At 43.0% G+C, this 18,049-nt stretch overlaps 1 protein-coding gene across 1 annotated transcript in view; it reads left to right on the forward strand.

Moving 5' to 3' along the window:
• Positions 1–2,016: 2,016 nt before the first annotated feature.
• Positions 2,017–18,049, forward strand: part of Eif4e (eukaryotic translation initiation factor 4E) — a 35,418-nt gene continuing 19,385 nt past the window's right edge. Inside the window, exon 1 of the mRNA XM_051165411.1 lies at positions 2,017–2,063. Coding sequence (XP_051021368.1) covers positions 2,046–2,063 — 18 coding nt within the window. The 5' untranslated portion in view covers positions 2,017–2,045. The remainder of the gene's footprint in view (positions 2,064–18,049) is intronic.

Here is an 18,049-nt window from a genome sequence, read left to right on the forward strand (position 1 = left end):
TGGTGGGATCTACATCAGGACTTCCAGCCTGCTAGATGAGCAGTCTATCAACTGAGCGTTCTATGCTGTCTTCTCACAGAAATTAACCAGGTGTCACTTTACAGAAAATAAAGGGAGAGACTGTAATTTGGTTAGTGTAACAGATTTGTCCACAGACATTCATCTATTTGTTTAGTTTTCAGAACTGTATCAACTGTGGAATCTACTGATGCTGACTAAAAAAACCTTTCATTTAAATCACTTCTGCCAGCCTGGTAAACAAAAACATGAACAGGTATCGGCTTTGAGTTCTTATAACAGCTTCAATTATGTGTTAGTCAACCCAGACATCCATTATGAACTCAATAATAGTGATGACACAGCTCTGGACAACAGCAGCACCATAAAGGCAGGCGCAGAGACAGCCTGTTCCGACGGCTTTTCTGGCGACGCAGCAACGCGATCCTGCCTTGCTTATTAGAACCTTTGCTCAACACTGTCTTGAGAAAGGAAGGCTCAGTAACTTAGAAGAAAGTTCCTGAAGCACGCCAGTATGGGAACAAATTTCTGGTTGTTAGTGGTTGTTATGGACATAATTTCCTGAAAGTAAGGCTTCTGTTGAGAGCAACAACATTGGTAAAGAAAGAAAAAGTCTTGAAACTTTAAAACTGCACTGGTGTACGTGGCGACGTAACAAAGTAAACAAAAGAAAAGTTTAAAACAGTGTTAGAGGTTGGGGTAATGGCTCAGTTGGTAAAGTGCTTGCCCAGCATTGGAGTTCCATCCTTCCCTCAGACTCACCAGTACTTGGGCTGGGGGGGTGGGGGGTGGAGGTAGGAGGATCCAGAATTCAAGACCATCCTCCCTTACACCTCTAGTTCAAGGCCATCCTAGGCTATGAGAGACCCTGTGTCAAAAAGAAATGGTTAAAACAGCAGCAGAGGCGGAGGCAGAGGCAGCTGGTCCGTCCCGAAAGCACGCGCCTGCTTCTAATCATTTAGATTCCGAAGCGTTTTCAAAGCTGGTTACAGCCCTTACCACAGCACACCCTTGTGAGGTAAGTGTATTATCATCTTTGGTTCATAAATGAAAAAGCTGAGGCACTGAGCGATTAAGTCACTCGCCTAAGGAGCATGAGTCACCGTCAAGAGTCATAGTTGACCCGGCTTAACGACTCCCTGACCTTCAGTCCAGGGCTGAGTCAGCGGAGGCCGGAGTGGCTTCCCTGGCTGGCACCTGGACGTAGGCTATTTCCGTTCACGTTCAAGCAGAATACTGGAACTGATTGGACAAAACTTCCAAACTTTTTACGTCCAGCAAGATTCAGCCCTGACGCCTTCATCTCAGGACTGGGAACAGGAAAAGCCGACGCGTGCACTTCCCCTCCCTAAGCGTGCGAGTGGGTACCGTGGGCAACCCCGCCCACACGCTTGGGCAGCCATGGCAGCGAGTGACCACCCGCGTTAGTGGACCGGGGACGGGAGGAAACGCAGACTCTCCATCGCCGCCTCTTTCTGAAACCAAGAGAAAATGGTGGGAGGCGAAAAGAAAACTAAATAAAAAAAACACAAGCAACTTGTCCTAGGACCTCCGCTAAGCAGATGAAACCTTCTTGCGTGTGCTGAGCCTGCAGTTCCCAACCTTCTAGGAAAGATGGGAGGACTGGGCGACAAAGGGCACAGCAGGAATGCCCCGCAGTGAGTGCGACCGCAGCTCTGTCCGCTGCAGCGCAGAGGCCTAAAACCTACTCTGCAGCGAGCGCCCGCGGCGCCGGGAGCCGCACAACCTCTTCAGCGACCACGTGATCAGTCCTTTTTTTTTTTTAAAAAGAGAAAAATAATACTTCGTCTTAAGGAAGAAAAAAAAAAAAAAAAAAGGAGAGAGACTCCACTTCCCAGAAGCCTCTCGTTCCCCACGCAGCTGCAGTCTTGCGCAGGCGCCGCCAGGGCCAAACGGACACGTCCGTCACGTGGGCAGGAGCCGGCCAATCCGGTTTGAATCTCATTTTTTTCCTCTCGCCCCCCCCCCCCTCCTCAGGAGCGGTTGTGCGATCAGATCGATCTAAGATGGCGACTGTGGAACCGGTGAGTATTGCCTTCGGCCCCCACCCCCCGAGGTCCCCGCGCTCTGGCTCCCTCGGCTCAGGGACTCCCCGCGGGACGGCGCTCCTGGCGCGCACGCCGCCTGCGGCCGCGCCCGGCCCCTGTCCCCGGGCCTGACCTTCCGCGGGCGGGCAGCCTCGGCGCCGGGAGGCTGGCGGCGGCGGCAGCGTGGAGCGCACACGCCGTGTGGGGGCCCGGGCACCGGGGCGGTGGGGGAGGGGCGCCGCGCGGCCCCGAGGTGCGGCGGGCGGAGGATGGCTCGGGCAGCGGGCGCGGGCGGGGGAATCGGCCTGGGGTCCCGGCGCGGGTGGGAGTCGCGGGCCAGGTGGGTGGCGAGCCGGCCCGAAAGAGCCGCTGGGAGCCTGGGGCCGCCGCGGCCAGCCGTCGCCCGTCCGCCCGCCCTCCCGCGCCCAGCCTCTGGGGTCCTCGTGCGGGACTGCGCACGGGCTTGTGGAGGAGGGTGGGCTGGCGGAGCCGGTGGGCGCGCGCGGGCGCATCCCGCGGGGTGCCGGGGAGCTGCGGGTGTGAGTGGGAGGGTGCCCTGGGGTCGTGTCGAGCACCTCCCGGCCCGGGGGAGGGGGGCTGCGGAGAAGGTGATCACATTGTCCCGGTCCCTCCACGCCGGGACTGGGCTGTCATGGAGGAGGGAAGGGGGAGGAGCGAGGCCTATGATCGCCGCGGCGGGTCGGCTGCCCGAAGCCCCGCGGTTCACGCGCGCCGGCCTCCCATTCATTCATCCTCTTGGGCGTAGCGCGCACGCCTCAGACGACTCTGTAGATTCTCTTGCTCTGACGCCACCTGATCGTCTGGAAGATAGCCAGCGAACACTAATATCGGAAGTAGAAACTTCCAAGAGTATCTTGGACGAGCGTGGAGGCAGCGGCGTGAGCCGTGGTTTGTGTGTGGCTATCAGAGGACAGCAATCCAAACACTTTTTCTAAACATCTCTTAGGTCCTCTCAACTGTGCTTTTTCCATTTGATTTTTTTCCCCTCCTCTTCCCACACTACACTGCCTTCCTTCTAACTAAAGGGCTATTTGGAAATTAATTGAAGCAAGATGCTCACAGAGAAGCACGTTGGTACCTGGTAGGCAAAGGGTGGTCTCTTTTCGTTTTTGTCCTGGTTTTGGTTTGCCAATCCAGGTTTTCTTCTATTTTCTAAAGGAGTGTCACACCTCAGGTACGTAAAGGTGTAGATGAGCAACTAGACAACTTTGGCATAGAAACGTCTGTAGACCGCCTTTGCCAGATAATTTTATATTTTAAAAACTCACCCATAGACAAAGTTTTGACTAGTTTGCAAAACGTTCTTATCTTGGTGGAATTAAAGGCGACTGTGTGTGTGAGTGTGATCTGCTTGTTCTTTATTGGCATTAATTTTTCTGACAATTTCGTTGTTTGCAAAACAAGTGACTTTAGAATATCAGTGTAAGAATAAGGGGAAACATTTAAATTTAACTTATACCCTTTTGGCAAGTTCTGATGTCTTATATCTTTCTCTGTCAGGACTAGAGAAAATATTACAGATAATAATAGGGGCAAAACTAAAGAGACCTAAGCAGTAAAACAGCACTTTGTTGTATGACATTTCAGTTACATTTAAGTCTTGAGTTGTGTTAAAGCCACAATTTGGAGTCACTGGATTTTGTTCTGAGTCAGTACTTAGAGTTGCTGCTATGTTTAGGCTGGGGTACCAAGTGATATTTAGGATACAAAGCTAGCTCTCGTGGAGCCTAACTCCCTGTTGATGTGGGGAGTGTGTCTAAATTTAAGGACAAGAGAAGCCTAACATGTGAGGGCTGAAACTAGTTGGAGATAGCAAAATGGTATTGAGGTGCTCATCTTCTTTTTACACTGTTAGTACACCCTTGTCTATAGACTAGTCATATGGCATTCTTTTTAGTATTTTTAAGAGTGACTTTTTTTTAGTTGGGTAGTGACTGCACACTACACCTTTAATCCCAGCATTCCGGGGCAGAGGCAGACAGATCTCTGACTTGAGTTCAAGGCCAGCCAGGGCTACACAGAGAAACCCTGTCTGAAAAAAAGTTTCCTGTTTTTTTTTGTTTTTTTGGTGTTTGATTTTTCTCTGGGGTCTGGCGCATACTAAATTCATTTTACTACTGAACTACACTAGTAGTTTTTCAGTTTTAAATACTTTTTAAAAAGCAGCTGATTTATTTTACTATTGGATTGCAGTTGTGGTACTGTGTTGAAGCTTGTAAAATCCTACTTGATCATTGCTATTTTCTTTTTTTTTTTCCGAGACAGGGTCTCTCTATGTAGCCTTGGCTGTCCTAGACTCGCTTTGTAGACGAGGCTGGCCTCAAACTCACAGTGATCTACCTGCCTCTGCCTCCTGAGTGCTGGGATTAAAGGCGTGTGCCACCACTGCCCGGCTGATCATTGCTATTTTCATTTAGCTTGTGCTTTGTTTCTGTTTTTTGTAGTGTGCCTAATGGTAAGCACTGAGACTAGTGGTCATGACCTTATATTGGGGTGGAATGTCCCTTTAACGGAGACTGCCTAAGACCATCAGAAAATACAGATACTTAGATTATGATTCATAGCAGCAGCAAAATTAGAGTCACGAAGTATTAACAAAAATAATTTTATGGCTGGGGCCACCACAGCATGAGGAACTCTGTTAAAAGATTGCAGTTTGCTGGGCATGGTGGCGCACACCTTTAATCCCAGCACTCTCGGGAGACAGAGAGGCAGGTGGATCGCTGTGAGTTCGAGGTTAGCCTAGTCTACAAAGTGAGTCCAGGACAGCCAAACAGCCAAGGCTACACAGAGAGACCCTGTCTCGGAAAAATAACAACAACAACAACAACAAACAAACAAACAAAAAGATTGCAGCTTGAGGAAGGTTGAGGGCCATTGACTTAGAGTCACAAGTAGGTGGTTTTTCTCCCCCTGTTATCCAACCTTTTAATCTATGGAATTCCCATCAAATCAGTCACTTTGAGTTTAGTTATGTAAGTAATGGCTCACAGGTAGAAATGGAGACGGTCAAAAGGGAGCAGTAAGGGAAGTGTGTTGCTTCACAGGACTTGTGGGCAGAAGCTGCTCTCTCCTTTTAAGCTTGGAGTTGTGGCAAGGTCAAAATTAAACTCACTGAAGATGGCAAGACAGTGACCTCAACTGTGTTCTTAGTGACTCATGGTTCTTTTTAGATAGTTTGCTTTTTTCTCTATTTTTCTTGTTATTAGAGAATACTTTCATTAGTTTTTATAATTTATTGTAGCTTTTATTTTCGATTTTTGTATAGCCGTGGCTGGCTTGGAACTTGTGTAGATCAGGCTAGTGGACCTAAAACTTGGGGAGGGGAGTATTGAATTCTTCCTGCCTTCCCAGTGTTGGGATTTACAGGTGTACACCACCACAGTTATCCAGCTATTTCCTTTCTTTATGCTTAGAAATCTGCTTTTAAAATAAGACTTTGAAACATGGAGAAGGCAGCTGTGGTGATGCATGCCTGTAATCTGAGCACTCGGAGGTGGAGGCAAGGGAATTGTGATTTTTGAGCACAGCCTGCCCTGCATGTCAAGACCTTGACTCAAAGCAAAGTAAAGTTCAAGGAAAAAGGTTCTGTGAGATGGCTTAGGGGTAAAGGTGCTGCCAAGCTTGGGGACCTGAGTTGAAGCCTAGAACCCTCTTGGTACAGAGGACCTCTCACACAGTTGTTTGACCTCCAGGTCCACACCAAGGCAATCACATGCACATAGAAAAATAAGTAAATATACACTTAAAAAGCTTTACAAGAAGGGCTGAAGAGATGGCTCAGAAGTTAAGAACACTGGCTGCTCTTCTAGAGGACCTGAGTTCAATTCCCAGCACACACATGGCAGCTCACACCTGTCTGTAATTCCAGTTCCTGAGGATCCGTTGTACCAGGAATGCATGTGTTGCACGTATCTGTGCATGCTGGCAAACCCATAAAAAATAAAGCTTTTAAACAGGAAAAGAACTAAATGTTATAAAAGGTAAGGCATTTATCAATGAAAAGCTGTTGATTGGTAAGCAGACTTGACAAATATTCTTTTTCTTTAGTGAGGAACCCACTTTTTTGGTTATTACTAAGCCAAACTTTGTTCAGGTGTTTATTCCAAATTTCACTTTACTTTATACTATAAATCTGTATAAGTTGACTTAGAGAAATTCAGTGTAGATGTACAGTTTACACATCATACTTACATGAAGTCATAAAATGAGCAAGGTCAGCTTAATCCAGATGGAACAGAAAGTCCTGATCAAATAACACTTTAATGAAATACTTTTAATTTCTGAACAGCAGTTCTCAACTTGGGGTTCAAACAATAACATTATCATGAGACATTTTCTAGAACAGTGGTTCTCAACTTGGGGTTTGAACAACCCTTTCCACAGGGGTGGTCTAAAACTATAGGAAAGCACAGATATTTACATTATGATTAATAACTAGGAAAATCACAGTTATGAAGTAGCAACAAAATAATTTTATTGTTGAGGGTCACCACAACCTGAGTCACTGTAGCAAAGGGTCGAAGCTTTAGGAAGGCTGAGAACCACTAGAGAAGGTTGAGTTCAGCAGAAGTCCCAGCAGCCCTGGACTAGGGGACTGTGCAGCAGCTGCTGTTCTCTTACTGATCGTTTCTCCTTTTTATTGCTGCCACATTGGAGACTGTCTTGTGTTACATGATGAGTTGTGCCAGCATTCTCAGGAAGATGGCTGAGGGGGAAATGAGCATGGCTTATACAGCCTCACTCACGTTTCCTTGGGGTGGGAGAACACTGACATTCTCAGTCCTGAAAAATAGGAATCAAATATCCTAAAGTGATCCTGATTTTTTTGTTTTTTTGTTTGTTGTTTTGTTTTGAGTTTGGTTTTGGTTTCTGTAGACAGGGTTTCTCTGTGTAGCCTTGGCTGTCCTGGACTCGCTTTGTAGACCAGGCTGGCCTCGAACTCACAGAGATCCACCTGCCTCTGCCTCCCAAGTGCTGGGATTAAAGGCGTGCGCCACCATGCCTGGCTTAACAATGTTGTGCTTTTTACAATGGCTATTTTTAATGTAGGCAGATCTTTATTACTTGCTGAGTTAGGTGTGTCAAGTATCGCAGCAGGTGCTGTATGCATTCATTTAATATAGTTCTGTTAGACAGTGGCGGTGCGCTTACTTCACAGATCAGAATGACTGACTAAGGAGCCCCATCCCAGAGTGTGGCCTCTTAAATATCACGCTGCCATCTGCTGCATGCAGGGTGACTTCAGAAAGGGAGCTTGATGTTGACAAACGGCTCAGGGGCTTTGCTGCAGCTCTGAACTGAAAGTTGTATAGGCAACGCTTACATGATCATGTTGGATCAAAGCATAAAATTTTAAGAAAGTACCTGCAGACATCTTAGACCTCATAGACAATGTCATAACTGCATGTAACCTGTACATCCTGCTGTGTATTTGGAATACTATTGCATACAATATAAATGCCACAGAAAGATCTGCTCTGTGTTACTCAGGGAGTAATGACAAAAACCATGCACATTTCAGAATGGTTTTTACTTTGAATATCTCTTGTTGGAGATTTGTCAGATTTGTTGATAACAAACATAACAAGCCCACAAATAGGAAGAGCTCATGGGATAAAAGCCATGGTTGGCTCTTGGTCTGAAGACAGCAAAGGACAGCTTCCCTTCTCCTGGCTTCTTGTTTGTGCCTTAGGATATTTTGCTAGTGGAAACAGTGTCAGTGAATTAAAAAAGAAATCCACAAACTGGGATTTACTTGCTGTAGACGAATTAACATGTATTTAAGCTTGTTACTGCAAAATACTATGCAGAAATTAGCTGTAAGAGTCGTCTTTGCTTCTACAGTGACCAGTTTTAATGCCTTATCTATGTATTAGTATTGCCACATGAAGTCTTGGTGGAGTATAGCATGCCACCACAGTGTCTTCTTATTTAAGTACCACAGAAGACAAAAGTATCTGATTTCTTTCTTAATAGAAAGGTGAAAATACACATTTTTCTTGTATTTTAGATGAATTAAGAATTTTATAGGTAAGAAATTTATATCTTTGTAAATTTTATTCTATCTTAACAAGGTTATATAGGTTTTAGTTGAATTAGGACTCACACCCCAAAGCCAGATGTCAAGTTTTATTGAATTAACAAAGTTTTATTTTCCCAAATGTACAACCAATTGCACCTGCTCGTGCATCTTCACCAGCAGCTGGGGCATCTCCACCCTCTGTGTTTTTGGTGTAAATTACTTGGGCTCTGTGCTTTGAAACCAGATTGAAAAGTCCTTTACTAAGCAGCTCCTGAAGGGCTGCCCTGGCCAAGGACCCACAAAGCTTCAGTCTCCCAGAGACCACAGCTGGAGTAATAAGCTTATGATTGGGAACTTCCTTACAGAGTTTGTCCAGTGTGGCTTTGTCAGGACTAGATTGCTAAGCTTGTCCCACACTTTGCCTTTGGACCAGTTCTTCTTTTTAGCTTTGCCACCAGACTTATTTACTGAGTTGAGTCCTTGTCTTTTTTGGCTGACTTTCTGCCATCTTTCTTGTCATCCTTGGGTGGCATGGCGAAGCTCAGAGAGTGGCAATGACCACTGCAGCCTCACTAAGGTATCGGGGTGGGCGGGGGGACTATTGATATGCTATTAAGGGGGAAAACTCCATCAAAATTCAACCAAAACTAAAGTGACCAACTCTCTACGTTCAGCAAAACTTGTACATTAAGGATAAAGTTGATGCTTAGTCATCATTAAACATGAATAAGTTAATGTAAAATTATTGCTCTGAAACACTATACTATGTGCTTTGCAGAGTAAGATTATACATATAATGCATATGTTAGATATAGACTGATACATATCATGTGTATATTTTTCTTTTGAACTTGTATAGTGTTTTTTTTTTTATCATTTTGTCTTTTAAACTCTAAAGGTATTTAGCTTTTGTAATTTTTAAAAAATAATTTATTTTTATTTGCATTGGTATTTTGCCTGCATGTATGCTTGTGAGAGGGTGTTAAATCCTCTGGAACTGGAGTTACAGATAGTTGTGAACTGCCATGTGGGTGTCGGGAATTGCCAGTGCTCTTAACTGCTGTTTTTGTTTTTGTTTTGTTTTTTTTTTTTAATTACTAATCAATGCTCATGGTTCAGAATCCAAATAAATTCCTTTAGCATTCTGATGAAGTGTGTGGTCATGTTCTCTAGATATTTTTCTCTTCACGTTGCTATAGATAGAATCCATTTCAGTTGTTAAGTGTTTTTTGTTGTTGTTGTTGTTGTTGTTTTTTTTGTAGGCGAGGCTGGCCTGGAACTCAGAGATCCACCTGCCTCTACCTATCGAGTGCTGGGATTACAAGTGTGCACCAGCTCATCTCAGTATTTTTAAATGCATTTATATAAAATGCACACAGGTACAGGAAAAAAAAAGTTATTGATGTATAAGATCGCTGTAAAATGCCTAGAAGTACAGGAGGGAAAGTCAGTTATATTGATGTATAAGATGGAGTTAATGTGAAACATACTAAATACATAGACTATTAGAGGCTAAGTGCTGACTCTTATAGCATGATTACTTTGGTTTTTATTTTATTACTTGTGTCTGTGTGGGGTGAATGTGTGCCATGTGTATGTGGGTGCCTGTGGAAGTCAGAGGGTCAGAGGGTGTTGGTCTCTCTGGAGGTGGAGTTACAGATGGTTGTGATCATGATGTGGGTGCTGGGATTGAATCCCCGACTTCTACAAAAGCAGCAAGTGCTCTTACCCACTAAGACATCTTTCCAAAAAGCATCCTCACCCACTTTTTGTTTCTGTTTTGTTTTGCTTTGTTCCAAACAAGGTTTCTGTGTAGCCCTCCCTGCCCTGGAGCTCAACTCTGTAGAGAGGTTGGCTCGAACTCAGATATCTACCTGCTCTGCCTCCCAAGTGCTGGGATTAAAGACCTGTGCCACACCAGTGCCAGGGCCTTGTTTCTTTTATTGAGACAAGGTTTCACTGTATCTCTGACTGACACAGAACTCAGAAATCCACTTGCCTTTGTCCCTTGAGTGCTAAGAATAAAGGTGCGTGCCTCCTTTCATGGCCTTTCTTTTCTTATTGTGCAAAATAACACTTGCCTATCCCCAGGCACTTTGTTGAATCTAAACATTTATTTGCTTGCTTTTCTAATAATAGTTATTTTATTACTTTTACTTATTTAGTGAGGGGACACGTGTTAAAGAGCTCATGTAGAAGTCAGAGGATAAGGGGTGGGAGTTGGCTCTCTCCATCATCATGTGTGCTTTGTATTGGGTTTAATTTTGAAAGTAGAATTGGGAGTGTCCACTTTGGCTAAGTAAACTATTTAAAATTGTCCTTAAAAGCCACTTACGTCTGTTTTAAAATTTTTAAGGTATGATTTAGTGTTTTATGAAATTGGTATTGTTCTCTGATTTTTTTTTATTTATTTTTTAACTAAATGAGCAGTTAAAAATTCAGATTTTGTACAGGCATGTACAGTGGAATATCAAACTGAGCTGGAGTTAGTCCATTCTTTCATGTAGAGGTTTGCATGCTTGCAAATCGGTACAGTACTCTTAATAGATTTTAGCTAGCCATGTGTACTCTTCTGGCCTGTTATTTCAGTATTGATCAACACTTAGGCTATTTCTAACAAACATTGCTATGATGAGCAACTTTTCCTATATAAGAGGTTTTATGTTAAGTGGATGTTTTAACATAAAATTGAAGTTAAAAATGACACTGGTCAAATGAACTATCTGATAGTAGGTTGTGCCCCACAATTATTTAGCTCTCCCTTGTTTAGAAAGTATAGTGTGGGACTGGAAAGATGGCTCAGTGCTTAAGAGCACTGGCTATTCTTCCGGAGGTCCTGAGTTCAATCCCCAGCAACTACACGGTTGCTCACAACCATCTATAATGTGATCTGATGCCCTCTTCTGGCCTGAAGGTGTACACTCAGGCAGAATATTGTTTTCATAATAATAAATCTTTTTTAAAAAGAGAGAAAAGTTGTGAATAAAAAAAGAATTTGAGTATAATTTTGGGATTGTAGTTTGACTTCAACTTCTGGAATTTGTAGCATAGGTTCTCCTGAGAAACCAGTGAGTAAAAATGAGAGCATGTCCTGGGAAGCTAGGACTCTACTATTATGTGACTGGTTTGTCTTATGGGCCAGACAGTCTTCAATAGTCTGTAGGAGTGGGCCACTCTTACCTTGTTGTGAGATTACATTAACTCTGGGTTGTTTTAGTCAAATGTACAGGCCAGGTGGACAGAAAGAAAAACTTCATTGATGTGGTCAAAATGAGTAATGTATAAATTAAGATTGGGGCCAGGGAGACCACAACAGTTGGTATGTTTGAGTTTTATTTTTATATTTCACACACTGTTGCCTGAACCCAGGGCCTTACAGATGCTAGGCAAATGCTCTGTCATTGAGTTGGTATTTTGTTTGTGTCTGTTAGATAAGGTTATGGTATAATAGGCATGCTGCCATTTTATCACATTGCTTGTCATGTCCACCTAAATCACATGCTGCTTTCTGTTTCCTAGTGCACTGTTCCTGGTTCTCTTCCTTCTGACTTGTGTGAGTTGCACCAGTCTTTTGCTGTGCCCCAATTCCTGTTTGGTTTCCTGTCTCACTTTGTTAGATCAGCATCTCCATTGGTTTTGTTTGTTTGTTGTTGTTGTTGTTGTTATTGTTGTTGTTTTTTAAAGAAAAGGTACGTGAGCTGGGAGAAGTAGGAGTCATTTTCCTCAGTGGTATAGCCACCGAGATTCTCTGTACTCCAGCAGATAACCCTGCCCCCTATGATCCTACAAACAATTGTAATTAAACTCCGTGGCTCACAAAACCTTAGAGAAAAAATAGAAGGGAGACTTGAAGAACAGCTTGCTCAATGGCAGTGAGAGATAAGAGAGAGCAGTAGGAGTGAAAATGTCAGAGAATATGTGAATAAATAAGTGTACATGGGAATTAAGTGGTTTCCTGAGACCTTGGTAACTAAGCAAGATTATGCCTGTAGTTTGGTACTACTTCTTGAGAAACTTGAAGCCATTCTGTGCTCAGCTTCTGTTGTAGCAGTTTGAAAATCTTCATTCAGTTACTTGTTTTCTTCATGCCCCTATTAGCATGTGTTTTCATCCATTGTGCTGGTGCCTCTTGAATTTTTATTTATTTATTATTGTGTATACAGTGCTCTGCCTGCATGTACATCTGCAGGCCAGAAGAGGGCATCAGATTACATTATAGATGGTTGTGAGCCACCATGTGGTTGCTGGGAATTGAACTCATGACCTCTGGAAGAGCAGTCAGTGCTCTTAACCTCTGAGCCATCTCTCCAACCACCCCTCTTGAACTTAAATTTTTTTTTTTTTACAATTCCCTTTATTTATGGTTGTCAAATACTCCTTTACTGAAATATTTTCCCTTGTAATTCTTAACTAGTTGACTGTTCCACTATATCACTGTTGGTCTCAACGACGGTGGTAGCCAACAGCATTGCAGCTGCAGACTTTATAGTGGCTCCAGAAAGTTCTCTGAAATAATTTTGTTAATAAGGGTTACTCTCCCATGTGGTGTTTTCCTTTTGACAAACTGCCCCCTTTATCTTGGTTAGTTGTGCTCATAACTTTCTTGCTTTAACACCATCAGTCTTGTGTTGTTTTTATATACTTATTTATCTGTAGTTTGGATACAGACCCAGGGGCAAGCAGACTTGACTTCACCAGTGTACTTCAGCCACAGGCCTTTGCTTGAACCTGGTGGTGTGGTGGAGGTGGCTGGAGTCGGATGAGCCGAGAGGTTCAGGACAGCTGAAGACACATGGGCTGCCTCCAAGCAGGAAGGCTGGGATTTAAAAAATATGACAGCTTAAACTGTCACTTCTGACAAGTCTATTAGTATTCATTCATTCCTCCCCCCCCCCCCCCATTTTGTTCAGTGTTTGGATTTCCTTAGACTAGCGTGTGTGTGTGTGTTCCTAAATTTTATTTATGAATTAATACAAAACATTCCAGACCGATGTGTCTTAATCCTCCTCCTCCTCCTTCTCCTCTTCGTCCTGGTTTATCTGGAAGTAACACAAGTTACAACTCTTGGCTGTTGGTGACAATACATAGCCAGTCTTGACGATCATTCTTCAAATAACTTTTGGTGAGATATTTCAAATACCTTTTGGAGAAAGGCACCTCAGAAGTGTCAGTGATTTTGCTCTTGCTCCGTTTGATGGTCACATCCCCTACAAGATTCCCAGCTTTCTCATTCGCCTTGATTGTCTTCTGGAGGAACTGCTCAAAATTGGCAGCATCCATGATTCCATCCTCTATAGGATGGGTGCAGTCAAGGGTGAATTTCAAACCCCCCCCCCTTTTTTTCCCCTATTCTTCTCCATAAAGTTTTTCATGGGCGCCATGGCGGTAGAGGAGGCAGAAAAGCTCATGGGCTGTTTTTTTGGGGGGGAATTTTCATGTATTTTCTACCTAGTCTTTTAGATCTTTTTAAAAAGATTTATTATTTATACAGCGTACTGCCTGCATGCCCGAGGAGGGCACCAAATGTCACTATACGTGGTTGTGAGTTACCATGTGGTTGTTGGGAATTGAACTCAGGACCTTTGGAAGAATAGCCAGTGCTCTTAACCTCAGAGCCATCTCTCCAGCCCCCTTAGATCTTAATTTCATTGCAGGTGTTAACTTTTATTTTTGCTCCTTTTTGTCTTTTTCTTTTCTTCCTTCCTTTCTTTTGTTCTTTGTTTCTGTTTTTGTTTTCCAGACAGGATTTCTCCATGTAGTCCTGGCTACCCTAGAAATTGTTCTGTAGACCAGGCTGGCCTGGAACTCAATGATCTTTCTGCCTCTGCTTCCAGAGTGCTGGGATTAAATGGGTACACAGCTACCACCACCACCGGGCTGAATGTTCATTTTCTTATAGCTTTTGTAATTGTTTTATGTGTGTGTGTAGATAGGTAGGTAGGTGGGGTAGAGAATGCACCCTTCTCTTTGCCCATTTCCTCTAAGATGGTTATTTTACTTTGAACTTGGGACAGCAGTTCTGGTAGCTTGAGGTAGCAGAGAGAATTGAGGAATCTAGCTTCTTTAATTGATTTTCTTTATTTTATCCCTAAAGGTGCTGTCAGCTTGAGCTACATCGATCCAGTTACCCTTTGTCCATCTGCATTCTCATATCTCTTTCTGCTCTTTTTATATTAGTGTATTCTGATTGCTTTGTACTAGTTTATAATAGATAATTTTGGGGGGGTCCTTTAAAGACAGGGTTTTTCTGGGTAGCCTCAGATGTCCTGGACTCGCTTTGGACAAGGCTGGTCTTGAACTCACAGTGATCCAGCTGCCTCTGCCTCCCAAGTGCTGGGATTAAAGGCATGCACCATCACGCCCGGCTTTAATAAAAAAATTTAATACATTTAAATAAATGTGCCTGTGTGTCAGTTTCAGTATGGGCATGTGGACCTGCATGCAGGTGACTGCGGAGACCAGAAGAGGGCACTGGCTCCCCTGAAGCTGTAATTACAGGTTGTTGTGAACCATTTCACATAGTTGCTGGGTACCACCAACCTTGTGCTTTGGAAGGTAGCACGTGCACTTAATTGCTGAGCCATCTTTTCAACATGGTGACATTTGACTATATGTGGATAATGCACACAGAGATAGCACATTGCCTGATAGTAACTATTTAATACTGATCAGGTAAGAATTTTCAGGAGGTTCATTATTGTCACTCATACGTCCAGTTCCAGCACTCCAGAGGCGAGGCAGGAGCATCACAGCGGGAGACCCTGTCTCAAACAAGAGACAACAAAAAAGAGAACTCATGGTTTTCATAAGATGTGAGGTTGAAGTTCTCATTTTCAAAATCATAAAGTGCTGTTTCTCTGATTTGACCTCATTCTTTGATATAGAGCATTCACCCTGTTGCAATGTTGAGTTTGTAAGGTAAGTGTGCAGCTCCATTGCTGTAATAGTGTTTCCTTCTTAATAGGGCATTTGAAATAGTGAGGTGAGGAGGAGTGCAGGGGGGACTGGAGCTAGATTACCAGTCATGCCTTGTCCTTTACTTACTACTACTGTGGCATTGAACTTTCTCATTCATTCGGTTTTTTTCAGGAAGGGGAGTGTCGGCATTAGAGTCGTCTGAGTGTGGTGATCATGTGGGTAGTTATTCCCAACGACGTCACCAGCCTGAACTTTTCTTCCTGTATCTGCACTTGGTGTGTGCATGCCTGAGCTGGGAAGGGCTCATGTAAGAACTGAGGGTAGGCTGAAGCTGTTGACTCAAGGACTGTAATTTAGGGAGCATGCTGCGGGAAGGTTAGGTCACTACTCCTGTGATAAGTTACTGAAATAGGAATGCTAATAATTCAGCTTCTGTAGTTTAAATTTATTTTTCCTAATAGTAAAGTTGAAAAGACTAGCCAGACCACCCCAGAGTCTAGAAATCTAATTGGGTGTGCCCCATTTACTCATCTGCTGTCTTTTCCAGGTTCATTGCACCTGAAACTACTGATGACTAATTACAGTTGTCAGCTGTTGATCACTTTGTTGCATTACTGCTAAAACCCTTCTTTATTTAGCAATTAAAGAAATTGATGGCTGTAGGGAATTGATGTTATCAGAGAAAAACTGTAGTAGTAAAGCCAGAGGCTGGGCAACGAAGCTGTTAGTTACAGCATGGCGTACAACTGCAGCATGATGGGTGAGCAAATGTGCCAGACTTACAAGTTTCTTTCTTTCTCTACCTCTTTTGGTTTTTAACTTGATGCTTGACTTCAGTATTCATTATATTCCCAATTAATAAGTCGTTCAGTCCATACTATGCTCTAGCCATTCATTAATTTATCAAGGCAAAAACAACAACAACAAACAAACAAGCAAACAAACAAAAATAAATGAGGGCAAAAGTACTAAAGCTTCAGAGAGTAGGAGTGTCACAGTAGAGTGACTTCAATGTTGGGTCTCTGCTCTGGGAGGGGTAGAGTGATTTTCTCCACTGGCTGGCTACCCACAAGTGTTAAGTAGACATGATGCAGAGAGGAGGAGTGAACAGAATATATAATATTTTTTCCTCTTTTCAAAATCATAACATACCCAGTACAATCTCCAGTTATACAGTATACCTCACATACTTACAGAATGGAAAGCCATGAAATCCTACAGTAAGTTTTTTAGTCTCCCCCACCCCTTAAAAAAAAAAAAAAAAAAAAAAAAAAAGAAATGTAAAAGAAGGGACTGAAAGATGGCTTGGTGGTTAAAGGCTTGAACTGTTCTTGCATAGTTACCTGAGTTGGGGTCCCGGCATTTGTAACGCCAGCTGCAGGATGGATCCAATGCCTCTAGCTTTGGTGGGCATGTACATTCGTGTACACATAGTCCACATGTGTACACATAATGTAATTAAAATATATAATATTTAAAAATGGATTAACATAATTCTGGAACCATTCCAGATCAAGGAAATGCAAGGTCTATAATAGAAATGCCCATAGGCTACTCTTTGGTAAAGTGTACATTCATTGTGGACTGACAGTTGAAGGAAAGCTTTTCATCTATTAATTCATCTACTCCTAACAGTGGATCCTCTCAGATAAGTGCTGCAGTGCCCATCTCAAGGAGAATGAGGCACAGGAAAACTGTTACATACTCAGGATCACACAGGAGTGGCAAATGTGGGGTTCCAGTGTGGATAACATGGCTGTAGATATGAATTGAGCCCAGTGTATCCCACATAATAGGGAAAAACTTGTGTTGCTGATGGAAGTCAGAGTTGATCCAGCACATGTGTCATCCTGGCACTTGGATGGTAGAGGCTTCAGGATCAGGAATTGAAGTCACGGGACTTCTTCTTTTTGACACCAACTTAGGCTAAGGCTACCAGAGACCTTGCCTCCAAAAAAAAAAAAAAGGTAGTACTGCTTTTATAAAATGATACATACTATGAAAAATGCATGTGATTGATTTCAGTAGGTATATAATTACTGTCAAATGCTGTAAATATTCCCAGATGTTAACTTCACATCTCAGTACCTTAGCTTACCATCATTCTGGGTCACACTTGGAGTTACTGCTTCAAATCTGTATTAGTACCAGGAGAGCCATGTGCTAAACTGGGGGATTTTACACACTTCAAATGAAGAATAAGAGTTAGCTGAAGGAAAAAATGAGTTAATTGTGGTATGCAGGTGGTAGACACAGACACGTGGTGTGGAGGGCTGGTCTTATTCCCAGAAGAGATGCTAAATGCATGTCTATGTTGCAAGTTGGTGACAGGTTTAAATATTTAAAACCATATACCAGGTTTTAAGCATACCAGGACTTTGGGAACTGACACAAATTTTTTGTGATCAAAGTGAGAAGAATTTGAAATTTCATCACATTTATTAGAGAAAAGAACACAAACATGGGGTAGACCAGGAAACACTTAGCTATATACTATTAGGACTGTGACAAGTTGATGACGTAACTTGTTGACATGTGTTAGTTTTACAGAGTATTGAAAGGCTGTGTTTGCTGTGGCTAGCTGTTAGATTGTCCAGCTCTTGCTTGGCTCTGTGCTGCCTTTTCAACTCTGCACTCTTGATATAGCAGCTTACTAAACTGGGGGGTCCCTAAAGAACAATACCAAACGTTTTATTTGACCCTTAAAAACTCAGCTGATGTAAAACCAAGTTTACTCTTCTGCACTTAACTGACTGTATCTTTCTCTTCTCTTACTTGCTATGAGTATTTACTCTCTCTGACTTGCACTGCTTACACAATGACATCTGAGGCCTTCAGAGCCTCTGCAGCATACCGTCCACATTCTTTAGTTTCATGAAGCACCTCCACTTTCAGGTACTTTGGTTATGATCTCCTAGATAAACACACGGGTTTTGCTCTTATGAAATGCACTTGTTACATATACTGTGGCCTTTTAAGGGCAGGCTGTCTGTTAGGTTAAACATGTGCTAGTTTATTT

Source organism: Acomys russatus, chromosome 23 (genome assembly GCF_903995435.1).
Source record: "Acomys russatus chromosome 23, mAcoRus1.1, whole genome shotgun sequence".
Taxonomy (NCBI): Eukaryota; Metazoa; Chordata; class Mammalia; order Rodentia; family Muridae; genus Acomys; species Acomys russatus.